This window comes from Pelophylax lessonae, assembly GCF_965119305.1.
Source record: "Pelophylax lessonae genome assembly, chromosome: 6".
NCBI lineage: Eukaryota > Metazoa > Chordata > Amphibia > Anura > Ranidae > Pelophylax > Pelophylax lessonae.
In genome coordinates this window covers 313,067,885-313,089,858 of record NC_138773.1, presented here as the reverse complement: position 1 = coordinate 313,089,858, position 21,974 = coordinate 313,067,885, and the positions used below count along the sequence as shown (strand labels likewise).

General features: G+C 43.9%; 1 protein-coding gene across 4 annotated transcripts in view; it reads right to left on the bottom strand.

Moving 5' to 3' along the window:
• BIN1 (bridging integrator 1) overlaps positions 1–21,974 on the bottom strand; it is a 197,009-nt gene that overhangs the window by 65,992 nt on the left and 109,043 nt on the right. For all 4 annotated transcript variants that reach the window (XM_082261052.1, XM_082261053.1, XM_082261054.1 and 1 more), the window contains exons 3-5: positions 15,496–15,550; positions 12,376–12,470; positions 10,953–11,048 (exon numbers count right to left, since the gene is read on the bottom strand). In XM_082261052.1, the coding sequence (XP_082117178.1) occupies positions 10,953–11,048; positions 12,376–12,470; positions 15,496–15,550 (246 nt within the window). The remainder of the gene's footprint in view (positions 1–10,952; positions 11,049–12,375; positions 12,471–15,495; positions 15,551–21,974) is intronic.

Genomic DNA, 21,974 nt, shown 5'->3' with positions numbered 1-21,974 from the left:
GTACCAATTGAGCATCGTTTATACGCCACTGCCTACCTGAGTATTGTTGCTGACCATGTCCATCCCTTTATAACTACAGTGTCCCCATCTTCTGATGGCTCCTTCCAGCAGGAAGGGAGGGGTTATATTCTTCCTTCGACTCTTTGTGCCAATTCACACATATGTGATGCGGGAACCCTGCAAATCCACTGCGAGTTCCCGCATCGCACTCGACTCACAGGCAGTTCACACTGCCATATGCAAATCGCTGGGGGTGTCAATACAAAGTTAACGACACCCCCAGATCAGTTCGCATATCGCAGTGCAAACTGTGAATTCGGACATGAATCGGATCACATAGGTGTGAACACCCATGGGCTACGATTCTGGTGCGGACTAAAAAAGAAAGGGTCCTGTGCGACTTTGGTCTGAATGCGATGCGAATTTGCAATGCACAAACATCGCATCGTGATTTTCAGAGCAGTGCGCTGCGAGTCACATGCAATGTCTGACATGGCATAGGTGTGAACTGACACTTACTGCTGAGTGTTCTGAATACAGCTAAACAGCAACAGGCTCAAATGACATTCTCTGTACATCAGGAAATGGGGAACTGAAGAAAGCATAGCACATGGAAGGTATGAAACATTCAGCAACACATTACATTTACCTGGCTAAAAACAATAATCAATCTTCACTTCCTTCTGGATAGAAAAAATATATGCGTGCAAAGACATTTTTTTTTTTACATTTCCTTTAAATTTGGCTGACTTGTCCAACTACATACCATAAAACTGGATGGTTGTCATAAGGCGTGTCCAAACAAAATGGTTTACCTCTTTGAAGATTTTAAAAACCAACTTAAAGCGGTAGTATACCACATTTTTTGACTTTTAACTACAGGTAAGCCTATAATAAGGCTTACCTGTAGGTACAATTAATATCTCCTAAACCTGCACGGTTTAGGAGATATTACCACTGCATGTAGCCGCTGACGATTGCGACGCATGCGCTCTGAAGGTCCTGCGGACCTTCAGAGTTCCTTGGCGAAAATTGCCGGAAAATTACTCCCGCGCGCATGCGCGGGAGTGACGTCACCGCGGCTCATGCCACTCACAGCGCCGGAGCTGCCAAACCCGGAAGAGACGCCGAGGGGGATCATGTCAGCTCCCACAGCCGCATCCGGGGGTCCGTGTCGGGGCTTCGTTCTAAGGTAAGTTTTTCATAATGAGCTAGTATGTGATGCATACTAGCTCATTATGCCTTTGTCTTGCAGGTTTTTTTTTTTTTTTCTTGATTAGAGTATACTACCGCTTTAAGAATATTACAATGTGTGCCTCCCTATGATGTATGGAACGTAATTGCTAAGTGAAATATAAAGATGCGGCTGCCATCAATTTTGGGTAACCAAGGAACAATGATAATGACAATATGAGGCGCCGAATCCGAAATTGCTAAATATTAAATAAATATTAAATGTGATAAATATTAAATATCAATATTTAATATAGTGCAAAAATCCCATCCAATTAAAAAACATCTAAAAAACTACATATAAAAATACATACAGTCCATAAATTCATAAAGTGCAGCAGTATTCATTCAGTGCAGAAAACTCCACCACAAAAAGTGTCATACGGTGCTGAACAAATCTTCTTAGAAAAGTGCTTGTGCTTAAAATGTTCCTTCACCCATTAGTGCGGGGGGGGGGGGGGGCTGAAGTTAAAGAGAGGATGGCTTCTACAAATGGATAATGATCCTAAACACACCTCAAAATCCACGGGGGATTACATCAAGAGGCGTAAACTGAAGGTTTTGCCATGGCCTTCGCAATCTCCTGACCTCAACATAATTGAAAATCTATGGATAGACCTTAAAAGAGCAGTGCGTGACAGACAGCCCAGAAATCTCAAAGAACTGGAAGACTTTTGTAAGGAAGAATGGGCAAAGATACCTCAAACAAGAATTGAAAGACTCTTGGCTGGCTACAAAAAGCGTTTACAAGCTGTGATACTTGCCAAAGGGGGCAGTACAAGATATTACCTCTGCAGGGTGCCCAAACTTTTGGGGATGCCATTTTTTGGTTTTCTGTTATTTTGAAAGTGTAAGGGTCCTTTCACACGGCCGCTCCGTGTGTCCGCAAATCATCCCATCCGTTTGCGGATGATTTGCGGACATAATGTAAGTTAATGGCACTGCGGGTGTCAGCGGAATACCATCCGCTGACACCCGATTTTCCTCCTTTCAGTTCTGTTCCGTTTTTATGAATGGAACAGAACCCCATTTTTTCTTCCGTGTAAAAAACGGAAAGGAAGGAAAATCGGATGTCAGCGGTGTCATCCGCTGTCATCAGCAGTGCCATATACTTACATTATGTCCGCATATCATCCGCAAACGGATGGGATGACGGGCACACGGAGCGGATGACAGAAATGTCATCCGCTCCGTGGAAAGAAAAAAAAAAGTCCCGCAGCGGACCTTTCATAAGGAGCGGCCGTGTGAAAGGACCCTAAATGATGGAAATAAAATCTAACTTTTGTTGACATTATAAGAATGTCTAATCTGTAATTTGATTTTTCCATCTTTCCTTGGCTTCTCTATGCACATTAATACAATTTGTTACCTGGGGTGCCCAAACTTTCGATCCCCACTGTACATACATACACACACATATATATTATATATATATATATATATATATATATATACACACATATATACACACACACAGTTACAGTGCAAGGCATGCATGGATCCAAATCAACGGCCAAAAACTAATAGGAAATGTCAAATAGTAGAATTGTTAACCTACCGGACCCTGAAATATCATCCTTAAAAAGGGATTGTAGAGGCAGAAGGTTTTTTTTTTTATCTTAATGCATATTCTGAATTAAAAAAAAAAAAAAAAAAAAAAATTAAAAAAAAAACCTGTTTCAGCCCTCCTAATACTTACCTGATCCCCCTCTATCCAGTGATGTTGTAGGAGTGTCTAAGCTGCCTGGGACTCCCCTCCTCATTGGCTGAGACAGCAGCACGGTGCGATTGGCTCCTGCTGCTGTCAATCAAAATCATTCAGCCAATGAGGAGAGAAGGGGTGGGGCTGGGTCACGGCTTCATGTCTGAACAGACACAGGGAGTTGGGTGCCTCCATAGCAAGCTGCTTACTGTGGGGGCACCCAACAGGGGGGAGTGGCCAGGAAAGCCGAAGAGGGACCCGAGTAAAGGAGGATCTGAGCTGCTCTGTGCAAAACCAACTGCACACAGGAGGGAAATATAACATGTTCGTTTGTTTGAATTTTTAACGAGACTTTACGATCACTTTATGTGCCGGTTCACACTGATCCGACTTGTCAGGCGGCTTGGTCACCTGACAAGTAGCTCCCAATGCTGTGCAATGGAACCATTCTAATCAGAGCGACTCAAGTCATTCCGACTTAGAAAAAGGATCCTGCACTATTTTTTGGCAAAGTCGGAGCGACTTGCATTGACTTCTATTATGAGAAGTCGTTGCAAGCTGTGCTGAAGTCGCGCTGCACGGGCCACTTCATTAGTCGCCCGAAGTCGGGGCGACTGAGTCGGATTAGTGTGAACCGACTCAAATAGTTAAACTTAAAGTAGAACTACAGGGAAAACTTTTTTTTCCCCCCCATTTTAGATAGGGCAAGAGAGGGTTATAACCCCGGTCAGATTTTTTTTCGCCACCTGTGTCCCATTGGGAAGATTTCCCCTTCACTTCCTGTCCCATAGCCAAACAGACAGTAAGAGGAAATCCTTGCAAATAAAGGGAACTCTTAGTGGGACCCCAATGTCACCAGAACTAGTGTCCCCATCGGAAAATTTCCCCTCTTTTACTTTTCTGGGGACAACCCAAAATTTGTGATTTTTTTTTTCACTTTCACTTTCAATGATAATGGTAAACCGGACAAAGAGAGGGTGAATCTGCCTAATGGGGGCATAGACAGCAAAAAAAACTGACAGGGGTTCTTATCCCTCTTCACTCTATCCAAAACTATTAAAAAAAAAAAAAAAAAGTTTTGCCTTTAGTTATACTTTAACCTCAAATCCCAATACATTGATTACTCTATAATATATCAACGCCAAAGAGTTAATATTTTACCTTTATAATCTATATTTACATTAATCTGCACTGGAATGCAACAACTCAGTCTACCCAATGCAACGTGTAGCCAAGGTATTGGAAGCCAAAACTTTTTTTTTTTGTTTAAACCGCGTCAATACCGGGCACTTTCCTGCCCAGGGCAAACTTTCAGCTTTCAGCACTGTCAACACTTTGAATGACAATTGTGCGGTCATGCAACACTGGACCCAAATTCATTTTTATAATTTTTTTTTTCATATATTTTAATCACTGCTGGGTTTTTTTTTTTTGGCAAAAAAATTAAATAAAATAAACAAAAATTCGGAAATATAAAAAAAAAAAAAAATGTGTTACTTTCTGTCAGAAAATGTTGTTAATAAGTAATTTTTCTTCTTCACTGATGTGCGCTGTTAAGGAGGCACTAAAATGCAGCACTGATGGGCACTCTGATAGGCGGCACTAATGGGCACGCTGATAGGCGGCACTAATGGGCACACTGATAGGCAGCACTAATGGGCACGCTGATAGGCGGCACTAATGGGCACGCTGATAGGCGGCACTAATGGGCACGCTGATAGGCAGCACTAATGGGCACGCTGATAGGCAGCACTAATGGGCACGCTGATAGGTGGCACTGATGGGCACGCTGATATGCGGCACCAAAGTTGATCACTCGATTTGGGATTTATCCTGCCCCTACACTATATAAAATTTTGAAATCTAAAAAAGTTTGTTAGTTTACGTCAGAAAATTATGTAAATAAGTAATTTTTCTTCTTCACTGATGTGCGCTGATAAGGTGGCACTAAAATGCAGCACTGATGGGCACTCTGATAGGCGGCATCGATGGGCACTCTTATAGGTGGCACCAAAGTTGATCACTCGATTTGGGATTTAGCCTGTCCCTACACTATATAAAATTTTGAAATCTAAAAAAGTTTGTTCGTTTATGTCAGAAAATTATGTAAATAAGTAATTTTTCTTCTTCGCTGATGAGGCTGCACTGATGAGGAGGCACTAAAATGCAGCACTGATGAGAACACATAGGCGGCACTGATGGGCACTCATAGGCAGCACTGATGGGCACTCATAGGCGGAGCTGATGGGCACTCATAGGCGGCACCACAGTTGATCACTCAATTTGGGACTTATCCTGGCCCTACACTATACTAAAAATCATTCAAACTCATTTTCGAAAAACAAACACTCGGCCGTGAGAGCAAACGATCGTGTCATCGTGTAATGGCCAAATTTTGATCGATAAATCATTCAATGGACATAAATTAATCCCTTTTTCGTTCATTTTGTCACATATGCCTAGTGCAAACAGTTTGGGCGAAAAACACATTAACCTTTCAATTTATTGCTTGTTCGGCAGAATTTTCCAAACTGTTCCTTTGATTTTTCAGCTCTGAAAAGTTAAAACTGATTTTCTATTTGTGCCCATTAACTGGGACGAAAAACAAACAAACGAAGGGACCAAATGACAGATTTACAAACCTTTTTTTGGCTAGTGTATGGCCAGCATTTGCTGCAACCAGCCTCTTAGATTTTTTTTTTACATGCGTTTACTGCTGGCGGATATAGCTGCTAGCAATATTCAATGGGGTCGTAAAGGCAAATAGACTGCGCATGTTGTAGTTGCTCCAGAGCTTAGTAAATGAGGTGAAGCTTCACTTTGCAAAGAATACCCAATCCTGTGCAAGGAAAAAATATAACAATTAAAAAAAAAAAAACAGCATTTTTGCTTGCACATGATTGGATGATGGAAGTCAGCAAAACTTCTCATTTAATAAGCTCCGGAGAAACTGCCCTTGCAGAGTGCACAGTATTTCCCTTTAGTAAATCTACCCCAGTGTGTTCTGCCGGATCGGAAAGTTTAGGGCTGGCAGAACATAATAGTGCTGCAGGAGTGATTCTTCCCCCTCCCCATCAACATTGACATGATAGGGGGGATCAAGAGATTTTCATCCACAGATGGAAGAAAAAAAAAAAATCAAATAGTCTATGGCTCGCCTTAGTCCCCGTGGGGAGAGTTTCCTTTACTTCCTGTTCCCGAAAACAGGAAGTGAAAAGAAATCTCCAATCGCTCCAAAGTGAGGGGAAATCTCCATTTAGACAGCCATCTCCAAAACAGGTGTACCCACAAAGATTATCTAATTTCTAATTCTGGGGACAACTGTAAAATACTGGATTAACCATCACTTTGAGATAATGGTCATGAGGACGAATTGAACGGGTGAAATGATTCTAATGGTGGGGAGGACACCAACAGCATTTTTTTGTTTTACTTCAACATGTATTTATATAGTGCTGAAAATTTACACAGAGTGCTAAGGTCCCCATCTCAGAACCACACACATACTAGGGCCAATTTGGACAGTTAACCTACCAGTCGGTCTCTAGGAGGTGGGGGGACCAGAGTACCTGGAAGAAAACCACCACAAGCAGAGGGAGAACATGCAGACTCCATGCAGGTAGTGTCCTGGCTGGGATTTGAACCAGGGATTGCAATGTTGCGTGGCATAGTAAGCCACTGCGCTGCAATGAAGGTCTTGTATCAAGAAATGATAAATGTAAATCAACAGTAAATGGCTTCAAACATGCTTGGGACAAACATACAGTATATCACAAAAGTTAGTACACCCCTCACATTTTTGTATTTTATTATAGCTTTTCATGTGGCAACACTGAAGAAATGACACTTTGCTACAATGTCAAGTAGTGAGTGTACAGCTTGTATAAGACCCCGTTCACACTGGGGCGACGCTACTTGCCGGGGCGACCTCACAGGTCGCGGTGCGCAGCTCGCACCGTGACTTCGGAGTGGCCGGCACAGACTTCATATCATTGAAGTCAATGCAGGTCGCTCCAGGTCACCCCAAAGAAGCTCCGGACCCTTTTTCTAAGTTGGAGCGACTTGTGTCGCTCCTATTAGAACGGGTCCACAGCTTCTCTATGGCAGGAGACCTATGGCGACCTGTCAGACGACCAGGTCGCCTGACAGGTCGCCCCAGTGTGAACGGGGTCTAACAGTGTAAATTTGCTGTCCCCTCAAAATAACTCAACACACAGCCATTAATGTCTAAACCGCTGGCAACAAAAGTGAGTACCCCCCCTAAGTGACAATGTCCACATTGGGCCCAGTGTCAATATTTTGTGAGGCCACCAATATTTTCAAGCACTGCCTTAACTCTCTTGGGCATGGAGTTCACCAGAGCTTCACAGGTTGCCACTGGAGTCCTCTTCCACTCTTCTACGACCACATCACGGAGCTGGTGGATGTTAGAGACCTTCCGCTCCTCCACCTTCTGTTTGAGGATGCCTCACAGATGCTCAATAGGGTTTCGGTCTGGAGACATGCTTGGCCAGTCCATCACCTTTACCCTCAGCTTCTTTAGCAAGGCAGTGGTCATCTTGGAGGTGCGTTTGGGGTCGTTATGTTGGAATACCGCCCTACGGCCCAGTCGCCCAAGGGAGGGAATCATGCTTTGCTTCAGTATGTCACAGTACATGTTGGCATTCATGGTTCCCTCAATGAACTGTAGCTCCCCAGTGCCGGAAGCACTCATGCAGCCCCAGACCATGACACTCGCACCACCATGCTTGACTGTAGGCAAGACACATTTGTGTTTGTACTCCTCACCTGGCTGCCGCCACACACGCTTGACATCCAGTAATCCATGTCCTTAAGTCTGCTTGACTTCAGCAAACTGTTTGCGGGCTTTGTGCATCATCTTTAGAAGAGGCTTCCTTCTGGGATGACAGCCATGCAGACCAATTTGATGCAGTGTGCGGCGTATGGTCTGAGCACTGACAGGCTGACCCCCCACCCCTTCAACCTCTGCAGCACTCATACCTCCATTTCCCAAAGATAACCTCTGGATATGACGCTGAGCATGTGCACTCAACTCCTTTGGTTGACCATGGCGTGAGCTGTTCTGAGTGGAACCTGTCTTGTTAAACCGCTGTATGGTCTTGGCCACCATGCTACAGCTCAGTTTCAGGGTCTTGGCAATCTTCTTATAGCCTAGGCCATCTTTATGTAGAGCAACAATTCTTTTTTTCAGATGCTCAGAGAGTTCTTTGCGATGAGGTGCCATGTTGAACTTCCAGTGACCAGCATGAGAGAGTGAGAGCGATAACACCAAATTTAACACACCTGCTCCCCATTTACACCTGAGACCTTGTAACACTAACAAGTCACATGACACAGGGGAGGGAAAATGGCTAATTGGGCCCAATTTGGAAATTTCCACGTAGGGGTGTACTCACTTATGTTGCCAGCGGTTCAGACATTAATGGCTGTGTGTTGAGTTATTTTGAGGGGACAGCAAATTTACACTGTAAGTGCCGGTTCACACTACCGCGGCACGACTTCGGGGGCGACCTGTGAAGTCGCGTGCACCGCGACTTCGGCGCGACCTGCACGGACTTCATATAATGAATGTCAATGCAAGTCGCTCCGATGTCGCCTCGAAGTAGTACAGGAACTATTTTCTAAGTCGGAGCGACTTGAGTCACTCCTATTAGAAAGGTTCCCGTAGCACTGCATGGACCGCGACTTGTCAGGCTGACCAGTCGCCTGACAAGTCGCGGTAGTGTGAATGGGCACTTATACAAGCTGTACACTAACTACTTTACATTGTAGCAAAGTGTAATTTCTTCAGTGTTGTCACATGAAAAGCTATAAAAATATTTACAAAAATGTGAGCGGTGTACTCGCTTTTGTGAGATACTGTCGATCAGGCGTCACTAAAAGGCGGCCCGCGGACCGGTTCCGGCCCCAGTAACCTTCTAATCCGGACCGTAGCCTCACCAAGTAATTGCCTATTTGTTTTGTCCCCGCCGCTGGCTCGCCTGCCTGCCTGCGCTCCGCACTGCACTGCCCCCTCCCCACGCTTCCCATCTCACTCACACAAAACATGAAGTGCGGACGCTCTGAACGTAGGGGCGGGACTTCCAAAGCCAAGAAGCTGGTGACTGGTTGATAGGCAGTGGGGCAGTCCCCGCAATCAGTCGACTACCTTTACTTGAAAAGTCCCGCCCCTTGTCCAGGCTGCAGTGATTTCCGTCCTGTGTGAAGAAAGGTAGGGCTCTGTGGGGAGGGGGGAGTGCTGCGCTGCCATGAAAAGGACAGGAGTTTAATATCAAGAGTACTGTGATGGGGGATTCTCTGGTGGGGTTTCTGTGATGGGTCAGTCTGTGATAGGGGTCTGTGATGGGTCAGTCTGTGACAGGGGGTCTGTGGTGGGTCAGTCTGTGATGGGGGGGGGGGTTTGTGATGGGTCAGTATGTGTTTTGGGGGGTCTGTGGTCAGTCTGTGGTGGGTCAGTCTGTGTTTTGGGGGGGTCTGTGGTCAGTCTGTGGTGGGTCAGTCTGTGGTGGGCCAGTCTGTGTTTTGGGGGGGGGGTCTGTGGTCAGTCTGTGGTGGGTCAGTCTGTGATGGGTCAGTCTGTGTTTTGGGGGGGTCTGTGGTTAGTCTGTGGTGGGTCAGTCTGTGGTGGGTCAGTCTGTGTTTTGGGGTCTTTGATCGGTCAGTCTGTGGCGGGGGGTCTGTGATGGGTCAGTCTGTGTTTTGGGGTCTGTGGTGCGTCAGTCTGTGATGGGGGGGTCTGTGGTGGGTCAGTCTGTGATGGGGGGGTTTGTGATGGGTCAGTCTGTGTTTTGGGGTCTATGGTGGGTCAGTCTGTGATGGGGGGGTTTGTGATGGGTCAGTCTGTGATGGGGGGGTTTGTGATGGGTCAGTCTGTGTTTTGGGGGGGTCTGTGGTCAGTCTGTGGTGGGTCAGTCTGTGTTTTGGGGTCTTTGATCGGTCAGTCTGTGGCGGGGGGTCTGTGATGGTTCAGTCTGTGTTTTGGGGTCTGTGGTGGGTCAGTCTGTGATGGGGGGGGTCTGTGGTGGGTCAGTCTGTGATGGGGGGGGGGTCTGTGGTGGGTCAGTCTGTGGTGGGGGTCTGTGATGGGTCAGTCTGACTAGGGGGTTCCTTGACATGTCAGTCTGTGATGGGGGTCTGTGATGAGACAGTCTGTGATGTGAAGGGGGGTCTGTAATTTCTGCACTAGCAAAACACAGGTCTCTGCAAGGGCAATAGAAAACAATTGTTTTCTATGTGTCCTATTCATACTGCAACAGTACCCCTGAGTGTAGAGCAGTGCAGTGCGAAATGCAGACTGTTTCTATGCACTGAAACTGAGCTGCGGTGCATAAACAAAAATTAAATCTAATTTTGACATTTCAATAAAGTTGAAAATAAAAAAACACAAAGCGTGATCTATGTGTGGGCCCTAAAGGGGTGTGTGTGTGTGTGGGCACTGTGACATGCATGAGGCGCTGCAATGTGGAGGATATCATGTGGAGTTATAGCACCAATATGAAACTCGGACCTCCGCTAGAAGAAATTTTTTCCGACCGGACCCCCATGAATTTTATTTAAGGACCCCTGCTGTAGATCTATGCTCAGACAAAAAAGTTCACGGAAAAAAAAAAAAAAAAAACCAAGAAAAAACAAACCAAGAACAAAAAAAAAAAAAAAAGCAGACTCAAAGACTACTTAGTCTTTTCTGCCATACATTTTCTGCATTATGACCCCTTTAATTGCTTACGTTATAATGGTGGTATGTAAGGTATTTGTTGATATGAGCTATAATATGTCAATTTAAACCAAGCAACCCCCCCAAGGTGGTGACCAAGGTATGATACTGAATGGATTGGATGGTTTTCAAGCAGTTAAGAAGTCACAGGGTTCCAACTCATTGCCATCCTCCCACAGTTTTAGCCTTATGGGTCAGCACGTACCATCATGATCCTATATCAACCAGAGTCCTACAAACTGAAATATAGTAATGTTAAGCCTGGCTAGATCATCAAATCACCTTAATATCTGGAAACTGGCCGAGGTAGGTGTCCATGGTCAGGAGAGCCTGGTCTACCAACTTCTGATGGTAATCCGTCCACAAAAGGTCATTATTCTGTTAGGAAAAATAATATATAGTTATTGGAAACTTTTGAACTATTGGAAGAAAGTAGGATATACAGAATTAAGGTCTGTTGTGTAATTATAAAACTTAATTTTAAATTTAAAAAATGTTGCATTTCCCATCATGCTTAAGGTGGGGGGGGGGGGTAGGTGGGAAGATAACCAGGTTTCCAATTTTTATCTCTTTGGAGGACAGTGATTGCTTTTAGATTTTTTTTTTTACCAATCTATACTTCTATAGCACTTTTCTCCTGAGGGACTCAAGCATTGCATCTGCTGATAGAGCAGATAAGGCCACCATCTTGGACATGCTCAGGAGAAAATCATACTAGGGCCAATTTAGAGACTAGCCAATGAACCTACCAGCGGGACTTGAACCAAGGACCCTAGTATTTATTTTAGATGTGCACAAAGACCAGTTTACTATAATTTGGGAACCATGGCCTTTTTTTGGTCAAGAGGAAAAGTTGCAGGAAGCATCAGGAACTTGAGTTTGCACCAATTCCATACATGTCAAAAAAAGCCATTTTACTTGCATGTTAAAACTGAATTCCAAGAATTCAGCTACTGCAAAAACTGCAGGCATATCATGAGATCCTAGCAGACGTCTCGCTTTTATTTACATCTGACAGGTTTATTGTGCTCCAGGAAGAGAACTTCTGGAGCGCAAATGCTACTCACTGTGGTCTCAGTTACTTCAAGAGCAGAGCCGCCCCTCTCTTTCTTCTGATTCAGAGAAGCCTTTGTATTATGTTAACTCCTTCACAAAATACAAAGGCTTCTGTGAATGGGCACCAGAGGCAGCATAGCTGCTTTGTGTGTTCTCCTCTCTCACAGCCTTGACCCATGTATCCTCTGGGGAGTGCAAAAAACATGTCACCTATAAATATTAGAAATAAGTCCAATTAGGTGCACGTCACCTTTGGAATCTACCTCTGCATGCCTGCACTTTTTGCAAAGTCACTAAATTCTTGGATTTCAGCTTTAAGGATGGTCAATGAATTTATATTGTACACCCCATGTAATAAAAAAAAAAGAAGTAAAAATTCTTCTTAAAACACGAACACCTATCCATATGTGCATCATGTAAATTTGTTATTAACAAAAATCTGGTAAAGTTTGATAGCATTTTCAGTGCTGAAAAGAAAGTCCAATTTCTGGATAATAACTGGGCCTGAAAACTGAGAACAGTGTTGGAATCAACCGGTAAAATGATTCATCGTCATTTCAGAAGGAAAAACATAAGAATGTGTATGCTCTGGACACCATGTCCATGGTCAAGGGTTCCCGGTACCCAACCCCAGACGACGCAGCCTTACCTCTGCAAGCTTGTTAGTGTCGTCTCTGCCGGGCCAGTCAGGCTCATAGATTTCTTGCAGACATTCGGTTAGCTTTTTGGAAGCTTCGTGCATAGCTACAGGAAAATAGAACAGAAGAAAATTGTCAGAATTGGTAGAAACCAAAGGAAACAGAAAATATAAAATCTTTTGAGGAACAAGACACTCTCATTCCGCTTTCATAATTGCATATGGAGTTAGGAAATCTGTGGAGATGATTGAGCTTAGAAAACCCAAGCAATATAAAGAAGATGGAGACCCATGTGAAAACTAAAACATCTATTTCAAGTGGAAATGGCTTTCCAGTCAATTAGGTCTAAAGCTGGCCATAGATGGATCAAAGTCCCTGCTGAACTGGCCGAATTTCAATCCATCTATGGGTAGCCTGCCTATGCAGAAGTCAGTCTCAACTTCTGGTTAAAAAAAACCACACCAAACACACACACACACACACACACACACACACACACACACCCTGCCAAATATAATGTTAAAGTTGTTACTTTTCAGTCATATCCATATGTGGAATTCTTCTTTAAAATAATGTTTACTATATTGCATTGATCCACACCAATGTAACTATGCATTGATCCACCTGGGACCAATGTAACTATGCATTGATCCACCTGGGACCAATGTAACTATGCATTGATCCACCTTGGACCAATGTAACTATGCATTGATCCACCTTGGACCAATGTAACTATGCATTGATCCACCTTGGACCAATGTAACTATGCATTGATCCACCTTGGACCAATGTAACTATGCATAGATCCACCTTGGACCAATGTAACTATGCATAGATCCACCTTGGACCAATGTAACTATGCATAGATCCACCTTGGACCAATGTAACTATGCATAGATCCACCTTGGACCAATGTAACTATGCATTGATCCACCTTGGACCAATGTAACTATGCATTGATCCACCTTGGACCAATGTAACTATGCATAGATCCACCTTGGACCAAACTAACTATGCATAGATCCACCTTGGACCAATGTAACTATGCATAGATCCACCTTGGACCAATGTAACTATGCATAGATCCACCTTGAAACAATGTAACTATGCATAGATCCACCTTGGACCAATGTAACTATGCATAGATCCACCTTGGACCAATGTAACTATGCATAGATCCACCTTGGACCAATGTAACTAAGCATACACTGTACCTGTGGGATTCCTCTAGAAGCTAGAAATCACCATAGAAGGCATCCCTACTACATTCTCCAAATGGTGCCCATATGGAACTGTGACCTCCTGTGTTCACAAAACAGCAGAGCAACTAGTTGGCACAGGACTCGGAAGCTAGTGGAGATCACCGAAGTAATGGTGTCCACTACAATCATTTGTAGCTTCTAGAGCAGCTATTCTCAACCAGGGTTCTGGGGATACTTTATTACTAGTATTTTAGCTAATGTGCACATCCCCATTGGTTTGTATTTATTCAATTTTTTTTTCTTTTTTAATTTTACTTTCGTTATTTTTTCCCCCCCCAGTTTGGGAACTTTGCTACCTTTTCCCCATACAACATTTGGAACCTGCTGGGACTGGCTATATTATCCCCCCCCCTCCCCTTCACAACTCCTGGAAAGGACATTATTGACCAATTGGCATCTTTTTCTTCTTTCCCTTCCCCTTTCATGCCTATTGGGGGGGGGGGGGGTGTTCCCACTTTTATTGCTGAGATTTGTACCCGGTATGGGATGATTCTGAATACTCCACTTGATATGCAAGTAAACATTTGTTTGAATTTTCCCTTCAAACAGGCTTTTCCTTCTCCTATCTTCAAACAACCTGGTTTCTGCTTTTAGATATTAATATTTAAATTTTCCTGAAGAAGCGAGCATTGCCTGGCAAAATGCGTTGAGGGCTCTGATACCACGTACAAGTAGTTTATACTCTTGGATTGCTTGAGTATGTTGTACCTAATTTCTTAACCATGTCTAAACCGCTTTCAAAATATTTTTTGAATAGAAAATTGTATAATTTTTTTTTTAAACTACTTCGTGTGTCTCTCAAAGTCTCTTGGTTGTGGTTTACATATTTGGACCCTAGGGTTCCTCCGGAGATTACCAAGGGTACCTAGATCTGTGGTTAATTGACCTCCCATGTCATGGTGCCTTCTTTCTGGGGTCAATGCTTCTTAGCTAAAAGGATCAATGGTTTCATACAGCTGGGTCTGCGGTCTGTAGAGGTTGCATCCTGACCACCACTGTAAGGGGGCATTCTTTCCACTAACCACCAATACAAGAGATATTTTGCCCAAAGACCAACAATGAATTGGTTTTAGTCAGGGTTCCTCGAGATCTGAAAATTATTTCATGGGTTGTTCTGGGGTAAAAAGGTTTTAAAAGGGATCCCACATGTATTGTATATACATAGTTACATTGGTCCAAGCTGGACCAATGTAACCATAAAAAAGAATTCTAGGTAAGGATATTTTAAAGTGAATCATTTTTTTGCCCATGCAGAGCACAGTGTAAAGGGCAATCAAAAAGGTATCTAAAGCCAAAACCTAATTTTTAAATTTGGGATGGAACATGGAAGAATGGTAGCCCATGTTAGGTTTTTATTGCTCGTGTTAAAAAGAGAGCCAAACAAAAAAGGTCTAGGAGTCCAAAGTCTTAATACTGGCAATTTATTAAAAAATGAATAAATAAAAAATGAAAACAGGCAAAGCACACTGGGGCTTCAAATATTTTCCTCTTAAAGCTATAAAAACAGATAGACGTGGCTATAAACAATACATAATGGAGAATGCAGCCTGTCCAATCACTAGAGACCGGTGGCATCACGGGGAACGCAGCCTATCCATTCCCTAGAGAACGGTGACATCACTGAGAATGCAGCCTATCCAATCACTAGAGACCGGTGACATCACTGAGAATGCAGCCTATCCAATCACTAGAGACCGGTGACATCACATGAATGCAGCCTCTCTATTCACTAGAGACCGGTGACATCACGGAGAACGCAGCCTGTCCCACAACTAATACCATATGGCACAGATGAGAGTATTAAAAAGTAGCCAGATATTATTTATGAAATCAAACTAAGGTTTCTCTATAGCCAAGGACCATTCTTACCTTTTACAGATGCCAGGTACGTCCTGAGGTCCTTCTGAAGTTTGCTGCCTTCTGTCTGTTAAAGAAAATGAACAAGTCAGGTATGTTTGGAAAAAGCACTTTTAGTGAAAAAAACATATTTGGAAGCCTCTGAAGTATTTCAGCTTCGCTACTCAAAATTTCATAACATATCCACTGTACAGGCCGAGTGTCCCCATCTGTATAGGCAGAGCGCCCCCCCCATCTGTATAGGCAGAGCGCCCCCCCCATCTGTATAGGCAGAGCGCCCCCCCATCTGTATAGGCAGAGCGCCCCCCCATCTGTATAGGCAGAGCGCCCCCCCATCTGTATAGGCAGAGTGCCCCCCATCTGTATAGGCAGAGTGCCCCCCATCTGTATAGGCAGAGTGCCCCCCATCTGTATAGGCAGAGCGCCCCCCATCTGTATAGGCAGAGCGCCCCCCATCTGTATAGGCAGAGCGCCCCCCATCTGTATAGGCAGAGCGCCCCCCATCTCTATAGGCAGAGCGCCCCCCATCTGTAAAGGCAGAGCGCCCCCCCATCTGTATAGGCAGAGCGCCCCCCATCTGTATAGGCAGAGCGCCCCCCCATCTGTATAGGCAGAGCGCCCCCCCATCTGTATAGGCAGAGCGCCCCCCCCATCTGTATAGGCAGAGCGCCCCCCATCTGTATAGGCAGAGCGCCCCCCCATCTGTATAGGCAGAGCGCCCCCCCATCTGTATAGGCAGAGCGCCCCCCCATCTGTATAGGCAGAGCGCCCCCCATCTGTATAGGCAGAGCGCCCCCCATCTGTATAGGCAGAGCGCCCCCCATCTGTATAGGCAGAGCGCCCCCCATCTGTATAGGCAGAGCGCCCCCCATCTGTATAGGCAGAGCGCCCCATCTGTGAGGACAGCAGATCAATGAATGGAAACATAAATCAAAGGCAAACTGCTGTCACAGAACACGCCCTACATATACATAAATACACTATAGAAACCACACATAACAAACATATGATAACAAATGACAAGAAGATAAACTTGCATCATAAAAAAAACATTTTAGGTTTTACGTTATACTTTTTCATGACCCTTATAAAAGATAAATAAATAAAAAACACCCCCTCCTGTCCCTCAGTATCCATACAGCAGGAATGGTACTTCCCTGCCCACCCTGCCTAGGTACAATGAGGTTTACCTTCTCCAGTTACATCTTGGTGGAGAAGTATAGGGTCCAACCACTGGGGGAGATTTACTAAACTGGGAGAGTCCAAAATTTGGTGCAGCTCTGCATAGAAACCAATCAGCTTCCGGGTTTCATATTTCATGCCGAATTGAACAAGCGGATGTTAGAAGAAGCGGATTGGTTACCATAAACAGCAGCCACAGATTCTGAGTGCTTCAGTTTTAGTTAACTTCCCCCCCCCCCATTAATGAGTATAAGATAAAAAAGTATCAATGAGGCCCTTTGATTGCATTTATCCGGCCCTTGGGGCGCCATTCCTCCCAGTGACACCAATGATGGGGTACTATTCCCCCCACTGACACCAATGATGGGGCCCTATTCCTCCCACTGACACCAATGATGGGGCACTATTCCTCCCACTGACACCAATGATGGGGCACTATTCCTTCCACTGACACCAATGATGGGACACTATTCCTTCCACTGACACCAATGATGGGACATTATTACTCCCACTGACACCAATGATGGGGCACTATTCCTCCCACTGACACCAATGATGGGGCACTATTCCTTCCACTGACACCAATGATGGGACACTATTCCTTCCACTGACACCAATGATGGGACACTATTCCTTCCACTGACACCAATGATGGGACATTATTACTCCCACTGACACCAATGATGGGGCACTATTCCTCCCACTGACACCAATGATGGGGCACTATTCCTTCCACTGACACCAATGATGGGGCACTGTTCCCCCAACTGACACCAATGATGGGGCACCATTCCTCCCACTGATACCAATGATGGGACACTTTCTCCCAGTGACGCCAATGATGGGACACCATTCTTCCCAGTGACAACAGTGATAGGAAATTATTCCTCCCACTGACACCAAGGTAGCTTCTCCTTCCCCTTCTCTAGTCATGGGATATGTCACATAAGGAGAGACAGGAAGGACATTCTGCCCCAACTCCTCAGCAGTACCACACAGACTGAGTTGCAGGCTGGAGGGGGGAGGAAGCAGAATCATGTCTCCAGCAGCAGTAGTCAGCCCCTACTCCTTGTGACACCAGAGCCATCACTCCTGTTAGTGAGGAGCTGGATGAGCAGCCACATCACCAGCGTGCCCCCCTCATGTATGTTTTTTGAAAAAGATTTCTGATTACTAACTTTTGATGTTGCAGAACTACAAGTCCCATGAGGAATTGCAAGACTGACAGCCACAAGCATGACTCCCAGAGGCAAAGGCATTATGGGACTTATGTAGTTTTGCAACAGCTGGAGGGCCATAGTTTGCATATCCCTGTATAGGCCAACAGACTATACACTTTGCAAGTGCAGTTGCCCCAGAGCTTAGTAAATGCGGTAAAGCTTTACTTTGCAAAGAATACCCAATCACATAAAAGGAAAATAAAAAAATAAAAAAACTGCATTTTTGCTTGCACATGATTGGATGAAGGAAGTCAGCAGAACTTCTGCTCATTTACGAAGCTCTGGAGCAACTACTCTTGCAGGGGGCAACTGCCCCCTGCAAAGTGCACAGTCCTTTTGTCTTTAGTAAATCAAACCCATTGTCTATTTGACCTCCCCAACGATTAGAAAATCGAAAGTTGTTAAAATGAAAAAAAAAAAAAAAAAAAAGTAAATATTTATTTCAGTGTATTGCCAGCTTAGGAAGGAAAGTGTGTGATGGGAAAATAAATAAAAAAATAAAATAAAAATCATAAACATGGAAACAGCTGGTGTGTGGGAAGGGAAAAAACAAGCGCAAATCTCTAGAAAGACAACTACCAGGAACACAGATCTATGCCTACAACCACCTGATCGTTAAAGAATGAAATCACTCGTCTCTTCTCATCCTGCTGAATCCCACACAAAGTTATGGGTTCTGTTATAACTCTGCATTGTCCTCCTGCACCCAAACCCCGACACCCCGCATTCTCCACCCAATGTTTGATGTATAGATTTGTAGAACATATGGGAAGCCTAAAATTGCCAGTCACCGCCCACTCTGTAAATTATACGGCTTTAAAACAATGGTATAGAACAAAAAGAGGAGATCTTATCTGCAACAATCACTTGTTTCCATTTCCTGATGTACTCTAGAAACATCTGGTTGCTATAGACAGGAATTAGAACACATACATATATATTAGGCTTGTGACGGTATCAGATTTTCATGCTGCGATTAATTGATTAAGGTTTTGCCACGGTATACGGTATTATCACGGTATTCTATTATTAAATTTAAATTATTAAATTTCCACCTCACTTCAATTTCATTGCTGAATTTAGGGGCTTTGGTTCACTTATGCACATTATTATATAGTCAGTCAGTACAGACTCTGTGAACCAGGCCTAAAATAGGTCATAAAGCAGTGTCTGGCCTAACTGGTGATAACTGGTCCTGGTGCTCGGCTCCGATCCGATGGCCTGGTCATTAAGAGGGCAAATCCTTGTGGTCAAGAAGTGGTTAAACCTGAAGGAGGTGTTGTTTATAAATGACTTTACTATTGCTTTAGGCCTGGTTCACATGTATGCGGGTTGGTGGTTCACATGTATGCGGGTTGGCGGCCCACATTTGCACAGGCATAGCAGCCCATTGATTTGAACGGGCTGCTATGCCCTCATTTTCCGCAGAAAAAAGGTGCATGCAGCATTTTTTTAAAATTCAGTGGCCTTGAAATCCATCCTGCTTTTGCACCATGCGACTAACCTGCAGTTCCTGCTCTGGCAAGCTTTCTGCATTTTTTGTAGACACTGCTTGATGGCTATATAATAATGTAATGTGGGCTGCTATGCGTGTGTGTGTGTATATATTTATTAGAGCTGCACGATTCTGGCCAAAATGAGAATCACGATTTTTTAGCTTGGAATAAAGATCACGATTCTCTCACGATTCTCTGTGTAACAAAAAAAAAAAAATTGGGATAACTTTACTGTTACGTTTTTTTTTTTTTTTTATTCATTAAAGTCTAATCATTGCGTTTGAAAGACTGCTGCGCAAATACAGTGTGACATAAAATATTACAACAATCGCCATTTTATTCTGTAGGGTCTCTGCTAAAAAAATATATAAAATGTTTGGGGGTTCTAAGTACTTTTCTAGCAAAAAAAAAACTGATTTTAACTTGCAAGCAACAAGTGTCAGAAAAAGATCCAGTCTTTAAGAGGTTAAACTTCCTTTCTCCCTGGCAGAGGGAAGGAAAAGATACAATGTAATCATTTTTGTTTATAGTTAGGAGACTTAATGCTGAAAGGTGTTAGCTGTGTGAGTGAATGAGTCATCCAGCTCACTGAAATGTATCAATTCACAAGTCAGGCAGACTTGACAGAGAAACTCGGTATTTTAAAAATGCCACAATAACAATACCGTGGCTATGCAATACCGCGATATATTGAATTACCGAAAACCGGCATATGTCTAATATATATATATATACACATACACAGTGGGTACGGAAAGTATTCAGACCCCCTTACATTTTTCACTCTGTTATATTGCAGCCATTTGCTAAAATCATTTAAGTTCATTCTTCTTCCTCATGAATGTACACATAGCACCCCATACTGACAGAAAAACACAGAATTGTTGACATTGTTGCAGATTTATTAAAAAAGAAAAACTGAAATATCACATGGTCCTAAGTATTCAGACCCTTTGCTCAGTATTTAGTAGAAGCCCCCTTTTGATCTAATACAGCCAGGAGTCTTTTTGGGAAAGATGCAACAAGTCTTTCACACCTGGATTTGGGGATCCTCTGCCATTCCTCCTTGCAGATCCTCTCCAGTTCTGTCAGGTTGGATGGTAAACGTTGGTGGACAGCCATTTTTAGGTCTCTCCAGAGATGCTCAATTGGGTTTAAGTCAGGGCTCTGGCTGGGCCATTCAAGAACAGTCACGGAGTTGTTGTGAAGCCACTCCTTCGTTATTTTAGCTGTGTGCTTAGGGTCATTGTCTTGTTGGAAGGTAAACCTTCGGCCCAGTCTGAGGCCCAGAGCACTCTGGAGAAGGTTTTTGTCCAGGATATCCCTGTACTTGGCCACATTCATCTTTCCCTCGATTGCAACCAGTCGTCCTGTCCCTGCAGCTGAAAAACACCCCCACAGCATGATGCTGCCACCACCATGCTTCACTGTTGGGACTGTATTGGACAGGTGATGAGCAGTGCCTGGTTTTCTCCACACATATCGCTTAGAATTAAGGCCAAAAAGTTCTATTTTGGTCTCATCAGACCAGAGAATCTTATTTCTCACCATCTTGGAGTCCTTCAGGTGTTTTTTAGCAAACTCCATGCGGGCTTTCATGTGTCTTACACTGAGGAGAGGCTTCCGTCGGGCCACTCTGCCATAAAGCCCGACTGGTGGAGGGCTGCAGTGATGGTTGACTTTCTACAACTTTCTCCCATCTCCTGACTGCATCTCTGGAGCTCAGCCACAGTGATCTTTGGGTTCTTCTTTACCTCTCTCACCAAGGCTCTTCTCCCCCGATAGCTCAGCTTGAACAGACGGCCAGCTATAGGAAGGGTTCTGGTCGTCCCAAACGTCTTCCATTTGAGGATTATGGAGGCCACTGTGCTCTTAGGAACCTTAAGTGCAGCAGAAATCTTTTTGTAACCTTGGCCAGATCTGTGCCTTGCCACAATTCTGTCTCTGAGCTCTTCAGGCGGTTCCTTTGACCTCATGATTCTCATTTGCTCTGACATGCATTGTGATCTGGAAGGTCTTATATAGACAGGTGTGTGGCTTTCCTAATCAAGTCCAATCAGTATAATCAAACACAGCTGGACTCAAATGAAGGTGTAGAACCATCTCAAGGATGATCAGAAGAAATGGAAAGCACCTGAGTTAAATATATGAGTGTCACAGCAAAGGGTCTGAATACTTAGGACCATGTGATATTTCAGTTTTTCTTTTTTAATAAATCTGCAACAATGTCAACAATTCTGTGTTTTTCTGTCAGTATGGGGTGCTATGTGTACATTCATGAGGAAGAAGAATGAACTTAAATGATTTTAGCAAATGGCTGCAATATAACAAAGAGTAAAAATTTAAGGGGGTCTGAATACTTTCTGTACCCACTGTATATATCTATCCATCTCTCATGTTTAAAGTAGACTATTCAGAAACGTTACAAGTAGGATTTCACCAATACCGATATCAGTGCCGATACGAATCATTTGCACGAGTATCGTACTTGTGCAAATGCTCCAATACATGAAACCGATACTTGCAGGCTCGGTTCTTTCAGCTGTCAGCAGGATTCCCCCACTGACAGCTGAAATGTGAAAAAAAAGCCATC